The sequence below is a fragment of the Hibiscus syriacus genome, unplaced genomic scaffold, assembly GCF_006381635.1.
Source record: "Hibiscus syriacus cultivar Baekdansim isolate YM2019G1 unplaced genomic scaffold, ASM638163v2 tig00110819_pilon, whole genome shotgun sequence".
In the NCBI taxonomy this organism is placed as follows: domain Eukaryota; kingdom Viridiplantae; phylum Streptophyta; class Magnoliopsida; order Malvales; family Malvaceae; genus Hibiscus; species Hibiscus syriacus.
In genome coordinates this window covers 1155884-1178040 of record NW_024062875.1, presented here as the reverse complement: position 1 = coordinate 1178040, position 22157 = coordinate 1155884, and the positions used below count along the sequence as shown (strand labels likewise).

The 22157-nt window shown below is 33.0% G+C and overlaps 2 protein-coding genes and 1 non-coding gene across 4 annotated transcripts; 1 reads left to right on the top strand and 2 right to left on the bottom strand.

Moving 5' to 3' along the window:
- Window positions 1–5639: 5639 nt before the first annotated feature.
- Window positions 5640–6215, bottom strand: LOC120142072 (putative phytosulfokines 6). 2 transcript variants are annotated; one of them, XM_039156829.1, is made up of 3 exons: window positions 6046–6215; window positions 5894–5946; window positions 5640–5794 (listed from the first exon to the last, which is right to left on the bottom strand). In XM_039156829.1, exons 1-3 carry the CDS (start codon window positions 6143–6145, stop codon window positions 5669–5671), a joined length of 279 nt encoding a protein of 92 aa, XP_039012760.1. In that variant the 5' UTR covers window positions 6146–6215; the 3' UTR covers window positions 5640–5668. The 2 variants fall into 2 exon arrangements, with proteins under 2 accessions (XP_039012760.1, XP_039012759.1); XM_039156828.1 differs by having other exon boundaries at window positions 5894–5952; window positions 6052–6215.
- A 1161-nt stretch (window positions 6216–7376) lies between these two features.
- TRNAL-AAG lies at window positions 7377–7457 on the top strand. Its single transcript has one exon. It is a non-coding gene; the product is annotated as a tRNA-Leu (tRNA).
- A 5143-nt stretch (window positions 7458–12600) lies between these two features.
- On the bottom strand, window positions 12601–14068 carry LOC120142230 (arogenate dehydratase 3-like). The gene has a single exon (XM_039156977.1). The coding sequence runs from the start codon at window positions 14066–14068 to the stop codon at window positions 12788–12790; it is 1281 nt and encodes a 426-aa protein (XP_039012908.1). The 3' UTR covers window positions 12601–12787.
- Window positions 14069–22157: the final 8089 nt, after the last annotated feature.

Here is a 22157-nt window from a genome sequence, read left to right as displayed (position 1 = left end):
GTGTTGCTATTTAGCGGCGTTTGTCTTAAAAACGCCGCAATAGGTGTTGTCGTTTAGCGGCGTTTTTCCCAAAAATGCCGCAATAGGTGTTGTTGTTTAGCGGTGTTTTTCAAACAAGCGCCGCAATAAGCGTTGAGATTTAGCGGCGTTTTTATCGAAAATGCCGCTACATGTTATGATATTTAGCGGCGTTTGTGGTAAAAAAACGCCGCTAATAACTATGTATATAGTGGCGTTTTCTTCACAAAACGCCGCAAAAGAACCTGACTTCTGGTGACTTTTATTTACAAACGCTGCTATGGTTATCTGATTTCGCATATATCATTTTTTATTTTATATTACGTAAATTTAATATTCTATAGCATTATCTAATAACAATAAACTTAAAATTTAATTACGACACAAATTATGTAGAAAAATAAATCAAAATTTATAAAATAAAATTAAAATGTAACATGGTTCAACATTGGTCACTAGAATATCATTGAAAGCTCAACTGACAAAAAAAAGAAGGAAAAGATGCATGTTCTGTTCTTGGAACTACCGCAAAATAGTCTCTGCCTCAGTCCGAACTTTTGTATCCACTGATTGGGCAGCCAGCAGAAATTTAGTGTTCTCCATAGCCATTTTAACTAACCTACGATTGGAAACAAAAAACACTATTCAACATTGATGAATAGGACACAAATACATCACTAGAGATTGCAGCCAGTTATAACTGAACAATATCAAACAGTCATATATAGTAATAATCATGGTTGGAGCCTTGGAGCAGATGTTGAAGGAACGAACTTATCAAAACCACACAAGTTATCCGGAAAACATAAATCAACATTTACCAAGCTTAATATAGAGTAGAATATCATTGCCAATGATAGGTCAACAGTGACAAATATGCTAAAATAGTGAAATCATACTTAAATCCCTATACTTAAATAAGAATATAAAAATTTCACGTGCATGCAGTAACTTCTTTGTTCAATTTCTTAATCGCTGTCCCTCTCAATGATATTGTCATATTATTTGATTTTGAAGTTCAACCTAAACGAAGAAATAAAAGCATTACAATTTAATGTTTCTAGGGTTTATCTTACAATTACATAAACCCAAAAGTTCTTCAAACCCCTTTCGCACAATCACAGAAATCAAACACAACGGTTACTGAAAAGAATAAGAGAGAGAGGGACTCACATTAAGGGGGCCAATAATAGTCCCAGTCCATGACTGCATGTATATATCATCAGTATCATCCATTCCATAGCTAACAGTTCCATCCCCAATTCCCTTTTCGCCCATCTCAAGCTCTTCCAGCAATCTGAAATTCCTGGGCACTGCACAAAACCATACATTTTAGTCTCGATGTCATAATTGTAACAAAGTCATGTATGAAGATTTTATGAAGACCGTCCTTAAAAAATTCAGTTCTAAAAAATATTTAAAACAAAAGTTTCTTCAATAGCAAAAAGTAAAATCCAAGACTAAAAGAAATGGTTGGATGGTATGTCAAAGAATCCAAAACAGTCAACAAGATACCAGAAATAACTGAAGTAATCCCGATATAATACAAGCTAAACCGTAAACATTTGTTTCCAAATGTTCAGTTAAGACGGCTAGCACTCTGTAAACAGATGCATATGAATCCCACATCACAAGTACCGTTGATTAATCTCATCAAATTCCTTGAGAAGTGGATCAATGGTTTTGATGTATGAAACGACTAAAAGGAAAAAGTTACTTCAAAGCTTGTACAGTCCACGCATCATAGTCAATTGGCTATCTTAGCAAAGTTTCAAGCATTTTAACTGTTATTTCTTCTTCGTTTTGAATATACTCGATCAGTATCAATATTCTTTACTTGAAACAAGGTACATAGACAAATGTTGTTAGATCTAATTAGTTTAAATATATTGCAATGGCTTTACAAAAAGTAAACATTCAAGGATCAAGAAGTAAACATTCAAGGATCAAGAAGGCTTTACAAAATCAGGGGAGAGTGGAAGTTTCTCAGTTTCACGTTGCAACATAGAAAAATGATGCTTCTGTATTAAAAGGAAATGATCATAGCAAAACCGCATAAAGCAAAAATTTCTTCTTTCTCCTTTGCAACTTGCTTTTTTTAATTAAACATATAGATTAGTACCTGGGAACTTTTTACTTCCGATTTAAACTTTTTACAACCAAAAATTACACCGTAAAAGCAAACAACCGAATCCAAAAACCCAATTAAACAAACCGGGGCCAAACTTCACACATATAGCACAAACCACCCCAAAAAACACAAATCGAACTCTCACCAATGCACCTAAAAAACAGACAACAATGCATCCCGGCCAAAACAGACTCGAAACTAGCTAGATCTAACCATTACCTCTCCTCCCAACAAGAAACTTTGGCATAACAGTAGGAAACGACCCTGGGACAATTGAGTTAAGAACTAACAGGAACTAAAACGGACATGCACTGCACCGCACCCCTAACAGACAGTACCAGTTATATCCCGAAAATGCAACAATAAACTAACAAAAGTGTAAAGATCACACAAATTGTGATTACCTGAAGAGGTCCCGCAGCTGCCAGACTGAACGAATTCTTGTTAAACTGAATCATGAACCCATCAAGAGCGATCTGTGTGTTATTCTCAAACAGCAAGCTGTAAAATATTTGATCATCCTGTCGTGTTAACTGTGCACTTATTTGCAAACCTTGTCCAGTTGATGCTGGTAACAAAATAGGCAAAGGGGGCTGTAATCATAAAGGTAAAGAAAATATCATTTCACTTAAAAACTATATCAAAATCTTTTTCGAGCATTTGATCGAACAGAATAAAAGCAATCTCAATTCACTTAAACTCAAAAAAATATTACGAATCCGACAGATTTAAGATACAATCCAAATAAGAAAAATTTAAAAAAAAATCAATAGAAATGAAAAATACGAGTACCTTCACAGCCAGAGAAGTCTCCTCTTGGCCTTCAAGCTCTGAAAGAACCGCAATCAAATCCATCTTCAACAGCCTTAAAACATGGGTTTTAATAAATTTTTTAAGTTTATCTTCATCATCCTTAAATCTCTTTAAACCTAATATTACGAAAAGGGCTTCTTTCCCTATCAGCTTTTTACCTCTCCAAAGGGGACCTCTTGGTCTCCCATCATGATATTGCTTAAACCCTGAAATTGGTTTATGGATAACGGGTAGTAGAGGTGAAATCTGAGGTTTTAGAAGAAACGGAGATCTCGTTATGCCGTTTTTTGTGAGGTTCTGAAGGAGGATCGCCGTTAAAATTGGAAACTTTGATTTTAAAAAGGCGCGAGTTGCCATTAGAGCTTGAAGAATATGAGAACGTGAAAGGTTTAGGCGAAGTAAAATGCTCCTAAGTCCAAGCAAAAAGAAACGGTGCGTTCTGAAGTAAACAATCAAATTACGAGTCTATAGCGGCGTTTGGTATTAAAACGCCACAAAAGTACGTGTATATAGCGGCGTTTGTGTAAAAAACGCCACTAAAGTACGAATCTATAGCGGCATTTGGTATTAAAACGCCACAAAAGTACGTGCCTATAGCGGCGTTTGTGTAAAAATGTCACTAAAGTACGAGTCTATAGCGGCGTTTGGTATTAAAACGCCACAAAAGTACATGTCTATAGCGGCGTTTGTGTAAAAACGCCACTAAAATACTAGTTTATAGCGGCGTTTGTATAAAAACGCCACTACATTACGATTCTTTAGCGGCGTTTTTATACAAACGCCACTAAAGTATAGTATTTTGCGGCTATATATAAACAATTACCGGCGTTTGCAGTAAAAATGCCGCTACATCCGCCGCTAAAAACCATTTTTGCTGTAGTGTAAAATATGTTTTTAATGGTTAATTTGATATTGTCTTAAGAATCTTAATTTAGAATTTAAATATTTAATGTAAATGTTAAAAATATAGCTCTTCATAAACACATTTCAATATATATATATATATATATATATATATATATATTTTAAAAAGCTCTTGATTTAATAATGGCAAAATACGTTATAAAGCGATCACCTAAAATTTAAAAAATAATAACTTAAAATTATATCATTAATTTTTTTGGGTAAACTATGCTAATAGTCCATTATGTTTTTGATCTGATCGACTTTGGTCATCAGTTTAAAAATTAAGGGGAAATAGTTCATAACGTTATCAGTCCGTTTGATTTTAGTCCATAATGTTATCGATCCGTTTGATTTTAGTCTCTCACCTATTAACTCCCGTTCAATTTTAGTCCCTCAACCATGTTAGAGACTTAAACAAAAGGAGGTTAACGGAAAATAATAGTAGAGGGACTTAAACCGGACGAACTTATAATGTGAAGGACCATTTATCCTTAATTTTTAAATTGGTGACTATAGTCGGTCAGACCCTAAACAAAAGATACTATTCGCATAGTTTACTCTCTTTTTTATTAATGTGGGATAAGTACAAGATAATATATGTTCAAAGATAACTCAACCATTTAACATTGAATGCTCGTACCCCTGGTATTGATAGTGCTCGAATCCGGAACCTTAAAATATAATAACAATTTCTTTACCACTGAGGTCACTAGAGTTTGTGCATGTCATTAATTTTTAAATGACATATAACATGTCAATTAATAACAAATTCAATATTTACTCCCTCTTTTAACAAATTCAATATTTCTTCCCAACATACCACCGGCTATTTCAGCACCGAGCCACCCACAAGCCTCTAGGCCCAGTTTAACTTGACCCACAAGCCTCAAACAACCAAGCGACCGATTATTCAACCCGCATTCCAGCCTCCTCCATATTACAAAATTCAGAGCCCAATAATAAAAAAATGAGGCACCAGTTCTGATAATTCCTATTGTTGCTTTAAATCCATTCTCAAATAGGGGAATGTTCTGTGCATGCAGCAACTTGGTTTTGACATTAGGGAGTGTAACCTTTCTGGCATCCGGATACTTGTTGCAGAAACTACAGGGTTTTTCTGCGCAAAATTAATCTAAATGCTCAAATATACTGTAATGGACACGTATATGAGGAAGCCATGGAACCTGTAACATAGTTGATAGAGCTCTCGCATCGATTTCAACATAAATTTTAGCATCTATCAGCTTCTGTTGATTGGTTGGGACTTGAGAGTGATCTTATCCACGTACAAGGGATGGGACCTTGGTTTAATCTAATAATGTCTTTCACCATGGTTTGTATAAGAGGCTGCCATTCATTCTTCTTCCTTAAACCAACATTACTCAATTTGAAGTACTGATATTTAAGACAGTGCAAAGATGTTATTTAGTGTAATCCGTGGAATCTGCAATTTCAGCACCACCTAGGCCCTAAGATTTGGAATTTTCAACTGATGAAACTGAATAAATGCAGCTGGATCATCTGTCACTATATTCTCAAAGAGCATAAATTCCCCCAACTGTCTCCATTTAATTTTGGTACTACTTTCAGGGGACTGCTTAACAGTTAGCGCTTTGCTTTCAACGTTGTCCTTTGGCGACCTAGATTAGAGAGAACAAAGAATAAAACCATTTGGCTACAAATTTTGGGTTTAACATTTACATGTACATTAATCATCATTTTTAAGCTTAGATTAACATACATGATACATATGAACATAGACCTTAACCAGAACCCAGACTATGCAAGGTTAAGTAAATCTTAATGAAGAGTCTTTGAAGGCTTAAGGTTCTGGGTGTAAATGTAGTCCAGGTGAGCCTCTGATATCATTCTTCTCTTCAGGCACTCATCATCTCCAGCATCACAAGCTTCTACTCCAAATAGTTGCTGCAAAGCATAGGAAAACAAGAAACATCAAATATTTAGCCAAAACATTAGAGGATAGAAACCAACGTTGATGAAAAAAGAGGGTAAGTTTAAGCTTACATTCATTAGTTCAGTGTCTTCCCTATCTGTGATTTGAGTAAGCTCTACTTCTTCTTTTCCTGCATAGAAGCTACTGAATTTTAGCTTCATTGATCGTCGTTAAAAGATCTGATCTGATTCGACTCCGAAATTAAACTGAGACTATGAGACACGCTCACCTCGTTTGTCTGCTATGAAACGAGCAGATAAATGGTAAAAGGAGATAAGTAATACTAAGAAGAGAAGAACACCAGAAAGAAAGCTTTGCTTCATGGTTTGCTCACAAACTTAGAAACACATATAGACTAAAAAGAGAAAGCGAGTGCTTGAAAGTGCTGGGAATTGGTATAGTATAAATACGTGCAAAGAAAGCTTAGGCACTGTAAATCACATGAAAGACTAAAAAAATCTATAAAATTACAAAAGATGTGGGGCTAAAGGCTAGAGAGACACCATGGTCTTGGATTGCAATAATAATGTTTATATTTTTTAAGTTGTTTAAATGTGTGACAACAGCAGCAACATTAGGAGAGAAAGAGAAGAGAGGTAACAGCATTAATGGTCACGGTCTGCCATGGTGGTCCAATAATTCTCAACCTTTTGGACACCGAATAACTTGACAGCATTTAGTAAATTAGGAGATCAGTACGTTAATTATTGTCTCTACTAAATTAGTAAATTAGGACATCCAATCACTCTCAACCTATTTCTTCAGTCTTTGGGGTTTCTTTGTTTATTTGAAAACACCCTCCACCCCTACTCCCATCAACAATACTCGAAGCTTTTCTTCTTCTTCTTTTTAATATGCATGGATGATCGTTCACATGCAGATTTGATTCCAAACCCTATTGATTCCTGCATATACATTCCCGAAGAAGTGCTGTCCTTTTCAAAAGCAAAAGCTGCCAAAGTCACCACAAAATTTTCAATTTTATATTTCATTCATTGCTACTAATAAGAATTTACAAATGGTAATTTTATATGTTTCAACAGAGAGAATAAATGGAGGTGGCTTTGGTTTTTCCCATAGTAAAAGCTTTTGCTTTTGAATCCTTTTATAAGCAACGGTTAGTGGAGAGTCTATAATACTTGTTAATATAAGACTAGAAAATGGTAGAAATCGGTTTATAATAATAAAAAATGTTATCAAAAACTTAATATTTTAGGTTGGACAAAGTGACATTTTAGATTAAACTGAAAATATTAGAAATTTATATAATTTTTTAGGTTAAATAAAAAATATAATAAATTTATATAACTTTTCAAGTTGAAAATAATAATATTTTCTGTTGAAATTACATTCAATTAATCTTAAATTAAGTTGACACACACTAATGGCTAGCGAATAAGCCTATGACTCCTAAATTTACCAATGTGCTGTCATGTCCAAGCTGACAAGAAAGCTCAAGTATTTTAGGGTCAAAACTCATAAAAAGCAGCTACAAGGTCTTCTAAGCTAATAGATTTAGTTATATAATATACCCGTTGATTTACGGACAACGAAGTTGAGATGGCCGAGTTGGTCTAAGGCGCCAGATTAAGGTTCTGGTCCGAAAGGGCGTGGGTTCAAATCCCACTCTCAACAAGTTTTCCCAAACAATTGTTATATTTCGATTTTGTTTATTGAACTTTAAATCATTATAATTAGATCCTCAAAGTATCAATATCGTACATGCAAATGAAGTATTTATGTGGTCCTTAATTTTAAAAAAAAAACGAATGTGGTTTTTAGATTTATTTTGCACTCAATGTAGTTTTTAAACTAAGAAAATAATCAATGTGACCTTTTAATTAATAAAACTCGACATTAACAATTATGATACCGTCATAACAATTTATGATGAATAATATTGTGATAGAATGCTTAGCTGTTAAATATTTGTTATAGTTTGTTGAAGGTGTTAACTAGTTAGTTAAAGAGCGATGTATTGCAATTTACTTTAATTCAGAGTACACATTTAATATTTTCTCTCTCAATATTCATCTTACTAAATTAATATCAAACACTCAACTGCTCATCACTTATTTACACATTCCGATCACTGGCCGTTCTTCGTATCCATCCACCATAGCTACTTTCTCACTGTTTTCCTTAAAAACTATTAAAAAGTTGTTTTAATCAATCACTGTTGGCAATCTAACTTCCCTTCCTCGTTACTATTCGTTGATTACCAAAATGCTAAAAAAAATCCATAAAGTTTATTGAAGTCCAACAAATTTTTATTAAGACCCTTAACAATTTCCCAATAGGTATGGGCCCATTTCCAAATATTTCTCAAAAAAGGGAAAATTATGAAATTTCATGGATAGGAATATTGCGATGATGTTTGGAAATATTTCTAGAATTTTTCTCTTAGGTAATGATTTGATGAATGTTACCAAGTGGGCTGAAATCAATTATAATTTAAATGCTACCACAATGATTATTGTTGGACACAAATTCGCGTTTGATAATTAATGAAAATGAAAATAAAAACAAAAACAATTAAAATAAGAATAATTTGACTTTAGAAAGAAAAAAAAGAGAGGCATTTAAAGGCAACTTCCACCAAGAGTTGGTAAATTTCAAAGGAGTCGACACACCAATTAAATACCTTTTCATTTGTTTGTTGGAAGGAAAGTATGAACCCAATTTTAATTCTACATAAATTTAACTTTTTAGGCACATTCAATGTGGCAAGAGATCCGATTATGTTTATAGAGGGTAAAGTACACAAATGGTTCTTCGACTATTAAAAGTTACAAAATGATCCTTAGACTATAGTACATTGTTTTATTGAGTCCCTCAACTATTAAAATTTCTAAAATAGTCTTCTAATATTACAAATATTTTTTTTTAATTTATTTAGGGTGAGTGTAAGATAATATTTGTTTAAAGATAACTATCAACCATTTGACATTGAAAGTCCATATCCCTTGTATTCATAGTGCTCGAACCCAAAACCTCAAGGAATAACAACAATTCGTTTACCTTAGTTTGTGTTTTTTTCAAAAAAGATGTTCCGGTTAAATGTTACAAATGTTTTAAATTCAACATCGACTCGATACACGCAAAATACTTGTAATATATTTCTTCCAAGCAAGTTACAGGGAAATGGTCACAATCCTCAAGCACATTTTGTTTGTTTGTTGATTTCATATTAGCATGTACCGAGAATAAAAGAAATTCAAACGCAATTAAGGGTCGTGTGATGAAATTTTTGGTGCTTTCTCAGAAATGTTCTAATTTGGTATGCCATTGACTTTTTCTTGGTGTGTCGAATAGTTTTTGGATCAATTAATCATTTATGACGACTTATTTTCTTTCAATAGGAATATAATATGTGCTTAAATTTTATATCATGTAAATTATAAATTTAAGAGTTTTAGAGTGAAGAATTCATTAAATGGTTTCAATGATAAAATATAATATTATTTTTTAAAAGATTCATATTCGAGCTATTATGTTTGTTGTCAATAAACTATTTTTTAAAAACATATATTATTTTATAATCATTCCATACTATGAAAAAGATCACTTTAATGTGAATGTTGAATGCACTACTATTACATTCATAAAATGTTCAAATTAGTGTGATAAATAATATTATAAACAATTTTAATTAATATCATAAATATTTATAACTGATATAGTGCTTAATGTTACAATTTAAAAATATTTGGAGTTTAAACAAGCACATTAATTAATATATTTTTATCAAAATATCTGGATTTGATCTACATTAGAAGTGAGTTCAAATAAAATTAATCGATATATTTTTCAAAATTGGTTATGGAAAAAATTGAAACTTTATCAAATATATGTAAAAAAAAGGAACAATATCATTTTATCAAAATAAAAATAAACCATAAAATTAATGTAAAAAATAAGAATTGAATTTAAAAAATCTAAGAAATATAGCATAACCTAATTGGCATCATCCCTATTGTAGATCCAAATAATGTATCAAATTCTATAGCTCTATTTTTTAATAATATTATGCCAATTTTTTTTAATAATATGTGATAATCATAAGATAATATCTGTTCAAAATATTTCTTAATTACTAACAATGCATAATTTGCTGCTCGAACTCTGAAAAAGATTCTCTAATGAAATTAACATTCTTTTTTAATATTGAGATATTTAATGAATTCTAAACAAAATTGATTAGGATAGCAACTGCTACCATGTTGGTTTGAGGAAGATTTGAAAGAAAAAGAATAACACAACTATGATTACATAGTTGTGATCTATAAAAAGACGCGAGTTTATATATATGATGGGGATATCAATATAATTATATGATCGATATCTTGACATAACTATATATTTATCTTTAAATGGAACATACAGTTTTCTCATAATTACTTCGTGAAAACAATTTATTATATGCTGTCTTCGTTGTTTGTAAATCTGAACAGAGAAGCATTTGTTATGATGAGTTTGACTTATTTTTCATCTGAAATTTAAGACACAACTAAAAGTCAACGTTGCGAAATCAAATGTGATGTTGATTCAAAATTTTCTGTGTGCAAATCATAGTTTTCATGTTACGGTGATGATACGACTTTTGGAAGATGTCGCAACCTACTTGTATCGGATGAATTTTCAATACCAATTATGTAATTACAGTTTTTCAAGCAGTGAGGTGTTCATGTCCCACGCCATAATCGCTTGCTCATATGTCCATATTATTTATATAAAAAAAAATACATGGATGATATATACACGCTTTCACAAATCTCCAAATTATATGAACATGAGTTCCTTCCTATCAAAAAGAAAAAAAGGAACGAGATTGACATTGGGCTTATAGTATTATCGAATTCTTTATTGCATAAAAATATGAAAGATCGTTTGAAATCAATTAGGACCATGATAGTATTCACCGGGAAAAAAATAAAAAATGTTCACCTTGTGTAGCAGGATCTTATCTCATATATATATGTATATATATAATTCAAAGTAAATTATATTTAACCTATCTTTATTTACAATGAGTTCATTCTAATTTATATTTATTTAATATGTGAATAAAATTTAAAGTAAAACTATCACAAACGTTAAACCACAAACCCTAAATTCAAAAAAGTAAACCCTAAATGATAAACCTTAAATTTTAAAAAAATCTAAATCTAAAACTAACACCGTAAACCTTTAAACTCTAAATCAAATTTCTTACTACATTTAAGAGAAGAAAAAAAATCCTTCATAAGACATGCCTTTCTATTTTATCAATGAAACAATATCTTAATCTAATTGATTGTATCACGTAAGATAAAAATATATTCAATTATCTATATCTTCTATTATTTTACTATATATGCAAACGAATACCATTTGAAATTAATAAGAAAAAAGTATTTTTTTATTATATAAAAATGTCTTTAATTTCCACCTATGAAATCAACATGCTTACAAGAAAAGGGTGTCGAATAGGTAAACATTGAAATGAAAATGGAACATGGAGGGACACATGAGTTACTATATTAATTTTTATTTTTCTAGTCTCAATATTATAATTTGTACTCTTAAATTATAAATTTATATATCATTAAATGAATTTAAACTCGGTTTATTAAAAATATTATAATAATAATCATTAATTACATTAAACTTTAATCGATTAAATTATTTATATTTATATTATATATTTATAATATTTATTTTTTATGTAATGTTGGCATTGTATAATTATGATCAAATGTACTCAAATGACCGGTGAGGAAATGCCGACGTACGAGAGAGATAGATAAGAAAAGAGTAGGTAAGTTTGAAGTTCAACTACAAAGCAAGGCCACCTCTCTCACCTACCACACCCCATTTTCCCATCTTCATCATGTTCATGTTCTTCCCCTCACCAACCTCTTTTTCTATTATTATTATTTATTTAATCATCAATATCTGATCTATTAATTGATTATTTCATTCATTAACGTCAATATTTAGTATGAAGGGCGATCTTCTTAACCAAATTTGTTTTATTCATAAGCGTCAATATTTGAACTTCTAATCTTATTTAAAGAATTTAGTGTCTTATCTCACTAAACTGATGTTGTTGATTTTTTTATATAATTTAAATTGGGTTGCCCGATTTTGTTAATATGTAAGCTAACATCCTATTTCAATTCCAATGTTACATTTATAGGATGATTTTGAAAATTTAAATTCAGGTTTATTTACAAATAAATTATGAAAAATATTCTTATAAAAGTATGAAAATAAATTAAATATAGATTATGTTAAAAATCCAACTCTAATTCATGAAATCAAAATTTATAAATCTCATGTGGTAACTAGAAGACTTAAGCCTTATTTAGGCTAATGAGACCTATCCTAATGTAAAACAGAGAATCATTATAACTAATAGTTTTTTTTGAAGGTATAATGGTTTTAGATTATATAGTCTGGTGCTACAATATATGAATTTATGCCTCGATTTTATTGGTAGCTGATTTGGTTTTTACTTTAAATAAAACTTAATTTTATCATGATTTTAGTTTATTTTATAACACTTATATGCGGTCCTTATAATTAATTTATTTTATTTATAATATTAATATTTAAAATTTAAATATTATTTTTTAAAAATCTTATTTTATCAGACTAAATGATAGTTGATGATTATGATTATAATTTTTAATTAATCATATTATTTTATTTAAAAAATAAATATTATGAATAAATGTTAATTATTTAAATCTTAAAAATGATGGTGATGAAAATGATAATTTGGAAATCAAAACATAAAATATAAAGAATAAAATACAGATGTGTATGAACAAAAGTAAAGAAGGGGATAACTTATAATTTTTGGAAGGACGAAAGTATTTACTAAACAATAACAAGATCAAGAACGGCAACAACAAAATCTTTTGGTTTGTTGTGAAATCCATTGATGGATTTATAATTAGTAAAAGAGAAAATGGTTTTCATGGGACTTGGTGATCTCCCCTGGAAGGGCACCAAGGCGTCATATCCATTGGGTAACTGCCCAATACCCTCAAAAACGAAGTGAATTCCTGAACCTCAGCCAACGCGTTTTGAGCTCTAACCTCCGCCATTGAAGCTTCGAAATCCACGTAAAACATATACTCGAAATGCTTGGCGGTTCCGACATTGGCGTCGTCAACCAAACGGATCGTCCTATTGCGGTGCGGCCGCGATTCGATTTTCGTCAAACTGATGTTCCTAAACGCAAACGCCGATAGCACTTTGAAAAGCACGCTCGTCCCTTTATCGTGGGCGAAAACGATGCTCGTTTTGAAAGGCCGGTCCGTGCGTGGGATAATTGGTTCCCGAGCTAACATAACGAAGCGCGTCACGTTACTTGAATCGTCTTGGATACCGTCGGCTAGGATTTGGAGTCCGTAAAGATCGGCGGCACGTGCGCTCGCTATGGCAGCGGTGTCACGGAGGTTGTTGGTAGCTATGTACTCCGCGGCTCCGGCGGTGTCATCAACGGCTTCGCGCGTGACGTTGAGTCCGAGTTTGGTGAGCGTGTGTTCGCACTGGGCGAGAGCTTGTGGATGAGAAATGACGCGTGAAAGGTACTCCTTCCTCACACCCGGTAGAGCTAATAGACAGTGGTGGACTGGGAGTTGGACTTCGCCAACGATGTGGAGACGGTGCCGAAGGAGAAGATCATAGTTCCGATGAATGGAACCGCCTAGTGAGTTTTCCACCGGTAAGACAGCTCGATCGGCGATCCAAAGCTCAACAGCTTTGAATGCGACTTCGAATTGGTCACAAGGGATAGCTTCACAATTAGGATAAGCTTTACCCGCTGCAGCTTCGGAGTACGCTCCGGGGACTCCTTGGTAAGCTACACGCAGCTGAAATCCGTGCATCGGGGCAGAGGAGAGATCGGTGATGTACAACGGTTTCTGCGCAGGCGGTTGCAGTTTGTTGTTTTTATCGAGGGGGACAAGATTAAGGTCTAAGGAAGTCTTGTGGCCGTTGACGGCGGCGGCGATGTGGTCGGAGTTGGAAGGAGGGGTGGAGTTGTCGCCGGAGCCTTGATCTTGAGAGAAGACTTTGCTGGATAGAATAGTGCAGGAGCTCTGCCAATCGGCACGGCTTGAACCGACTCCGTTAGGGAATTGAACCGAGTCATGGCGGTAGACGCAACGGATGGCGAGCCGAGTCAAGCGGTTGAGGCGCCGAATGATAGAATGAGAATTGAGATTATGCGAAGGAGAAAGCGCCTGCATATTTGATGTAATTGGTAATGAAAAGGAAGGGAATTATGAAATGTTGTTATTAAAAGCTTGTCGTTCTGTCGAAGAAGGGTCAGGAAAGGCGGGTTAATATACGGTTAATATACGGTAGTATCGGATACATTAAAATATATTTAATAAATTCGGTTTAGCGGTACCTATTATGTTGACAACTAATAATGTTTTAGGTAGAAAATATGAAAAACTATTAAAAAATTTGGTAACCGGTAAACTTTGGTTATCGGTAAGTATCTATCATTTTTATAAAAGTGTCCATACTTTTAACATATCAAGTAAATTTGACCGGTTTTGTCATAATGAATCTGGTTTTGTCATATTTTTACCTGTTATATTGTAAAGTATTTATCCTTTTTATAAAAGTGTCCATACTTATTTCACTGTGAAAATATATTTATTATTATCTTTGGTTAATATTGTTAAATTTAAATTCTAAATAATATTTTATAAAATATCAAATAATCAAATAATTTTGTGTGTAAATGAAATTATTAAATTAATATTGTAGGTGGAAAACATGAAACACTATTAAAAAAATTGAAACATAAATTACATAACTTTAAAAAAAATATATATCATTTTTATAAAAGTGTCCATACTTATTTCACTGTGGAAAACATATTTATTATTATCTTTGGTTAATATTGTTAAATTTAAATTCTAAATAATATTTTATAAAATATCAAATAATCAAATAATTTTTTGTGTAAATGAAATTATTAAATTAAATTGTAGGTGGAAAACATGAAACTATTAAAAAAATTGAAACATAAATTACATAACTTTAAAAAAAGTATATATCATTTTATAAAAGTGTCCATACGTATAAAAGTATGTCTAAGTCATGAAGAAATATTAAAACGATATACCAGATAAAAATATGATAAAACCGGTAACAAAATGATAAAACCGGTAAAACATTACCGGATATATTGAAAGTGTCGATACTTTATATAAGGATCGACACTTTGTGAATTTAAAAGAGAAGCAGTTTTAGCGCTTATAATGTGTCGATACTTTAAAAAAATATATCGATCCACAACGATATAACAGGTAAAAATATGATAAAACCGGTATCAAAATGATAAAACCGGTAAAATGATACCGGATATATTGAAAGTGTCGATACTTTCGTAAGTACGTGTAATAAATTATCGACACTTTCAAAGAAATAGGTAATTATCCTTTCGAAAGTATCGACACCTGACATAAAAGTATCGACACTTTTGTATTTGTATCGATTAAATATAAATAACATATCCGATCAAAATATAAGCTAAATCTCCTCTGAAAATAGATAGAACGGACGAGTTTTTGAAAGCGAAGCGTAATTGTTGCTGCATTTCAGAAGGCGTTTCTAAAGCGAAGTTGTTTGTTTGTTGCTGCAGTCTAATCGAAAAGTATGTTGTCGAAACCCTAATTTTTTATTATTACAGTAATCGCGATAGGGTTTTTATGTGTTGTTTGGGGTTTTGGAGTAAAGAAGCATTTGGGAACGATTGCAGGTAGAAAGTGATATTCAAGGAAAAATATAAATGTCGATACTTTTATTAAATATTATAGGTAGAAAATGATATTATAGGTTGTATAAATGTGCCGACACATTTTGTTGTGGCCATTCAAATTCTTTTGAAGAAAACCGTTTTACCACAAGAGTAGTTATCTATATTTGTATATTGAATAAAGTGTATGTAACAAAATAATTTGATTTGCGTAAACTGATATATGAAGGAAAAATGGAGTCAATAGGTTGGAAAATTGTTGGTGGAGCAGATGACTTTGAAATTGAGGCCGAGACTCGAAAGCAACCCAAGGGTGGATATATGTACTTCTAGTAAGTATTGATGTCTTTTTTGTTATTATTGTTGAAATGGTAATTGGATTAAAGTATCGATAAATTTTAAATGTTAACAGTATGGCCGAATGCAAAAGGATGAAGGAAGATGGCACACAGAGCGGTTCGGTATGTAAAATGAAATTGACATTGAGTAGTATTTAGTGTTAATGTATTGATTAAGAAACGTTTATGTTTTATATTAGGTGACAAAAGATGTGAGGTCCAAATGGAATTCAATGAGTGATGCTGAAAAGGAACCTTACATCACACAGTCAAGGAATGATAGTAAAGAATACAAAGAACGGAGGAAAGCACATGAAAATAAGGTATTCATTAAACTTGTAAATACGTTGATACAAAATATATAAGAACTATAACATTTATATATTGTTAAAAAATGTAGGAAGTGTCGACAAGATGCAACATTAAAAGAGTGAATTTATTAATTAAACACCTTAAGGAGAATGGTCAGTTGAATGTGCTGGGAGAAATAGGTTTTGGATCGTTGGTAGGAGTAAGGGATCGACCTATTCGGAGGGAATTGTGTCGATCCTTGATGGCGCAATTTGATGTCAGGCAATATGTTGCTAAATATGGTGATTTTTCATTTCCTCTCGGGATCCCATGTGCTGCAGCCGTATTGGGGGTAGAAAATGAAGGCAAAAGTGTTGTAGAAGTCTGTCAAAGTAAGGACTGGAAAGCACTTGCCTCCAAATATGGTTTGAAGCATAAGGTGACATATGCTGAAATTGAAGAGGAAATAAAAAGTGGATCTTACGTTGGGGATGAGCTGAAGGCCAGAGTTCTATTATACCTTGTCGGTATATTTCTTTGTCCAACGGGTAATACGTCAACGAACAAAGAACATATGAAGCTCATTTGTGATGAAGGCTTGAAGGGTGAATTCAACTGGGCTGAATATATCCATTCGAGATTGATTGAATCAATAATCAACTTTAAAAAGGGCAGCCAGAGATACCTCAAAGGGTGCATAGCAATCTTAGAGGTAAATGAGTTGAAGAATTTTTTTGTGTTTTTATATAAAAATATAAATTTTATTATAAATGCAGGTTGCACTGTTCGATTTTTGGTCGGGCTGTGAGGCAGTGCCGGCTTATAAAAGAACCGGAGTGGCACGCATCCGTGCATGGGGGAAGGAAGAGGTGGTTAGAGTGATGGTGAAGTTGAAGTTGGATAGAGCGAAGAAGCAAGAAAGGGTAATAAATGTAATTAAATAATATTAAGAATATAATCAATGTCTTAATATTGTAATTTAATTTTGAAGGTTATTGGCAAGGATGTAGAGGAGGCAGTGGAGGCAGAGGAGAAGAAAGGAGGGATGGTTGTATTGGGGGATGACGGTGAGTGGGACGACGGTGAGGGAAAACGTAGTAACTTCGACATTTTGATGTCTGAATTGGCTGATATCAAAAAAATCCAATTTGAAATCATGCAAAGACAATCAAGAGTCGAAGAGAAACTTGAGAGAGTCGAAGATACACTTGAGAGACATAAGGGGGTAGTGGAAGGAAAAATAGATGGAGTGGTGAAAGAAGTTGAGGTGTTGAGGGGTGAAGTGGTGAAAGAAGTTGGGGTGTTAAGGGTGATATTAAGATGGTGACGAGTGAAAAATTTGAGGAGTGGTTAAGGAGGTTGTGGAATTGAGGAGTGAACTTACGGGGGTGAAGGGGGTGGTTGATAAATACTTGGATGAAGATCAATTGAAGGGTGAAATAACGAGATGAAGAGCTATGTAGAAAAAAAAATACGATGAATTGAAAATATGAAGAAGAAAAGGGAGGAGGAAGAAGAAGAGAGAAAGAAGTGAGGAGGAAGTCAATGTTATTTATACACCGGAGAGTGTTATAGCAGCAGATTTGGATTCGGAATGTCCTGCACCCCAGAAGAAGAAGCAGAAGGTAAGTTGAATAAAAGAAAACTTAATTTGATTTTTATTATGTTGTTGTGACAAAAATTTGTATGCAAAATTGTAGGTTGAAAAAGCGGATATTCCAAGCGGAATTGATGACATCGAAGCTGCAATTTGTGATTATTTATGGAATAGCGAGTTAGAATCGGAGTAAGTGAAATATATTGTTTTGTGAGTGATATTTAAATATTTCATGACAACATATTAATCCTAATGATTCATACAGATATTCTGTAATCTCAATGGGAAATCAATTCGCTACTGTATACGACGTTGCAACGTTGAAGCCTACGGAATGGGTTGGCGGTGTGGTAAGTAGAAAGTAGAAAATGTTAAAACTTATTGAATATGTTCTGATTGTGTAATTAATTTTGTTAGGTTATCGATTTGCTCGCCTGGACCATATGCTACGATTCTCAAAAGTCACTCCGGAGGATTGGCTACCTTCCATACCTCTTAGCGGTGAGTTAAATTAATAAATATTGAAAAGTAGTGTTATAGATGGTAAATTAATAATGTTTGTTGCGTAATTACAGCAACAGGCGTTGGATGCCAACAACAAAGATAGTGTTGAGAGTATTTCTACCTTCTGGGGTGTCATATTGGATAACTATGTGAAATTCACCGACTGTGAGAAGATAAGACACCATACTAATTGCAAATGATGTTTTCGGATATAGAATGTTGAATTTTGTCAAATTGGGTGTGAAATTTGTTGCAGATCATGATCACAATAAACTACTATAATTCACATTGGTATCTGTTGGTGTTGGATATGGTAGATCGTGTTGTAACAATATATGATAGTATGTTTACAACTGAAGCAGCTAAACAGAGAGTGAAGGATGCTAAGAGATTGGTATGTATGTATGTATGAAAGGACATTATGTAAATTATAATGCATAATTTTTTTGGTGCATAACTTCTTCTATTTTAATGCAGATTAAAATATTAGATTCTTATAATAAGAAACGCATTTGGGTTGAATCCTGTGGATCTCTAGGAAAGTATCCCTTGAAAAATTTCAAATTTGTGGAGCATAAGAAGAATAAGCAATTGAATGGGTATGAGATGTTATCACAAATAGAAAGCTTAATTTATGCAGTATTCATCATAATTGACATGTGTGGTTTTCAATTTTGTAACAGACATGATTGCGGCATGTATGTGATGATGTGGATGGAATCGATTGGTTCTACAAGGGCAACTGGTGATTTTGTAAGTGGATAGAAAAATTCGTTTGTGGTAAAATTGTTAAAAGTCGTAGATTGAATGCTGTAGTTGACAATACTTAACGTTCTGACAATTTGAATATAGGTTGTTGGAGACTGGGATCGATCGCGAATATTAAACGATCTCGTAAGCCACAATCAAAATGAACGAAGACAGGAGATAACAAAAGCTGCAATATTACATAAGAATAACAAAAGGATGCAATGATGTAAATGTAGGGTTAATTTTGTATAAGATTTATAATTTTGTATACGATTTATATTTTTGTATGTGAATATAATTATGAATGAGATGAGAAAAGTTAGCAGTATGTTGTTGTACATGTTTCTTATACACATTAAGGGTCATGTTGATACTTTGAAGTAAAAGGCAAATTTACAATATGGCCAATAGGGTGCAACCATAAAGTGTCGATCCATATATAAAAAGTGTCAATCCCAAAAACATCGAAAACCAAAAGTATAATGTAATATGTAATTTTTCAATCTAACCGGTACAAGTTTACCGGTTTTAGAGAATATGTCTAAATAATGTGTCGACACTAATTTAGTTTGTGTCGATATTGTTGTTCCAGAATGAATGGAAAACAGGGTGCAACCATAAAGTGTCGATCCATATATAAAAAGTGTCGATCCCAAAAACATCGAAAACCAAAAGTATAATGTAATATGCAATTTTTCAATCTAACCGGTACAAGTTTACCGGTTTTATGAGAGAATATGTCTAAATAATGTGTCGACACTAATTTAGTTTGTGTCGATATTTTTGTTCCAGAATGAATGGAAAACAAGGTGCACCCATAAAGTGTCGATCCATATATAAAAAGTGTCGATCCCAAAAACATCGAAAACCAAAAGTATAATGTAATATGTAATTTTTCAATCTAACCGGCAAGTTTACCGGTTTTATGAGAGAATTTGTCTAAATAATGTGTCGACACTAATTTAGTTTGTGTCGATATTTTTGTTCCAGAATGAATGGAAAACAGGGTGCACCCATAAAGTGTCGATCCATATATAAAAAGTGTCGATCCCAAAAACATCGAAAACCAAAAGTATAATGTAATATGTAATTTTTCAATCTAACCGGTACAAGTTTACCGGTTTTATGAGAGAATATGTCTAAATAATGTGTCGACACTAATTTAGTTTGTGTCGATATTTTTGTTCCAGAATGAATGTAAAACAGGGTGCCATAAGTGTCGATCCATATATAAAAAGTATCGATCCCAAAATCATCGAATCCAAAAGTATAATGTAATATGTAATTTTTCAATCTAACCAGTACAAGTTTACCGGTTTTATGAGAGAATATGTCTAAATAATGTGTCGACACTAATTTAGTTTGTGTCGATATTTTTGTTCCAGAATGAATGGAAAACAGGGTGCAACCATAAAGTGTCGATCCATATATAAAAAGTATCGATCCCAAAATCATCGAATCCAAAAGTATAATGTAATATGTAATTTTTCAATCTAACCAGTACAAGTTTACCGATTTTATGAGAGAATATGTCTAAATAATGTGTCGACACTAATTTAGTTTGTGTCGATATTTTTGTTCCAGAATGAATGGAAAACAGGGTGCACCCATAAAGTGTCGATCCATATATAAAAAGTGTCGATCCCAAAATCATCGAACCCAAAAGTATAATGTAATATGTAATTTTTCAATCTAACCGGTACAAGTATACCGGTTTTATGAGAGAATATGTCTAAATAATGTGTCGACACGTTTTAGTTTGTGTCGATACTAATTTAAATATCAAGTGTTTTTCCACCGTTTACTATATATAGTACTCTTAATCGAGAAACCCTAAACATAAAGGCAAGCAGACAGAAGATAACTCTTCCTCTTTCTTCTACCGTTATCATAAGTGACGATCAGATATTTAGGTAAATTTATTGATATTTTATGGGTTTGATTGATTTCTATATTGGAGTTTTTTTCCTGAATGTGTTTGTGTTCCATTGTAATAGCATCCAACCAAAATGGCTCCAAAACGTCAGCGTCAGAAGCGAGGTCTTTCTCAAAGCTCTTCTCAACCCAGTTCTTCTCAACCACCTCCTTCTGTAACAAACGATTCTTCTGAGGAAATCAGGTCCTTCGAAACTCTGAACTTTAGATCCGACATGGAGAAACAAAGATGGCAGACGAGTTTTAAAGTAAGGAAGATTCGTCCCGAACGTGTCATTGACCTGGGTTTCTTGTTTGATGATAAATATGTATTTAGTTTTAAATCCACATTTACATCTTGGGGTTGGCTTGAATTCCTTGGTGTAGAACCAAGATATTATCCCAACCTAGTTAGAGTCTTCTACAACAATGCTTCCTTACAGCACGAGCCTAATAAGACTAATATAATAGGAATTAATACACATGTCATGGGGAAGGATATATATATATCTCCAGAAACTATTGCGGAGGGTTTAGGTGTAGCGAATACAGGGGATTCAGATGAAAACGGTGTAGATTGGTCTACAATTAAACGGGTTACTAGAAATAGCCCAATTCACCTCGATGTAGAGTCGAGAATGTTTCACAAAATGCTCACATGGTATATCCGGCCTAGTGGGGGAAAACATTCAATGCTTCGAGACAACGATTATTGGTGGATAGCAAAGTATAAATCCAAAACGGCTCCAAACATTGCAAAACTCATATTTAATACAATTGTATATATGGTCACAAAGGGAGCAACAATTTCAACTACACTACCATATGGATGTGTCATCACCCATCTGTTGAAGAAGAAGGAAGTTGATTTTTCGCATGACGCCCCTGTTCGATTAACCCGCAAGATTGACATGGTATTTATTAAAAAAGCGGGATATGATTTTGTTGAAAAACTCGGTTGGAAGCGTGTCAAGGAGGTCGGATTAGATCAAGAGAGGGAGGAAATGGACTCCGTTGGCCATGAAGAAGAGCAACCAAGTGGAGACGCAATGATGGAAGAAGCTCCAGTTGCAGAGGATGTCACAATTAAGACCCTGATGGAATACATGGTCAATTTTCGGGAGCATATTGATTCCCTTGTGAGTGGAATGCGATCCGATATTTCATCA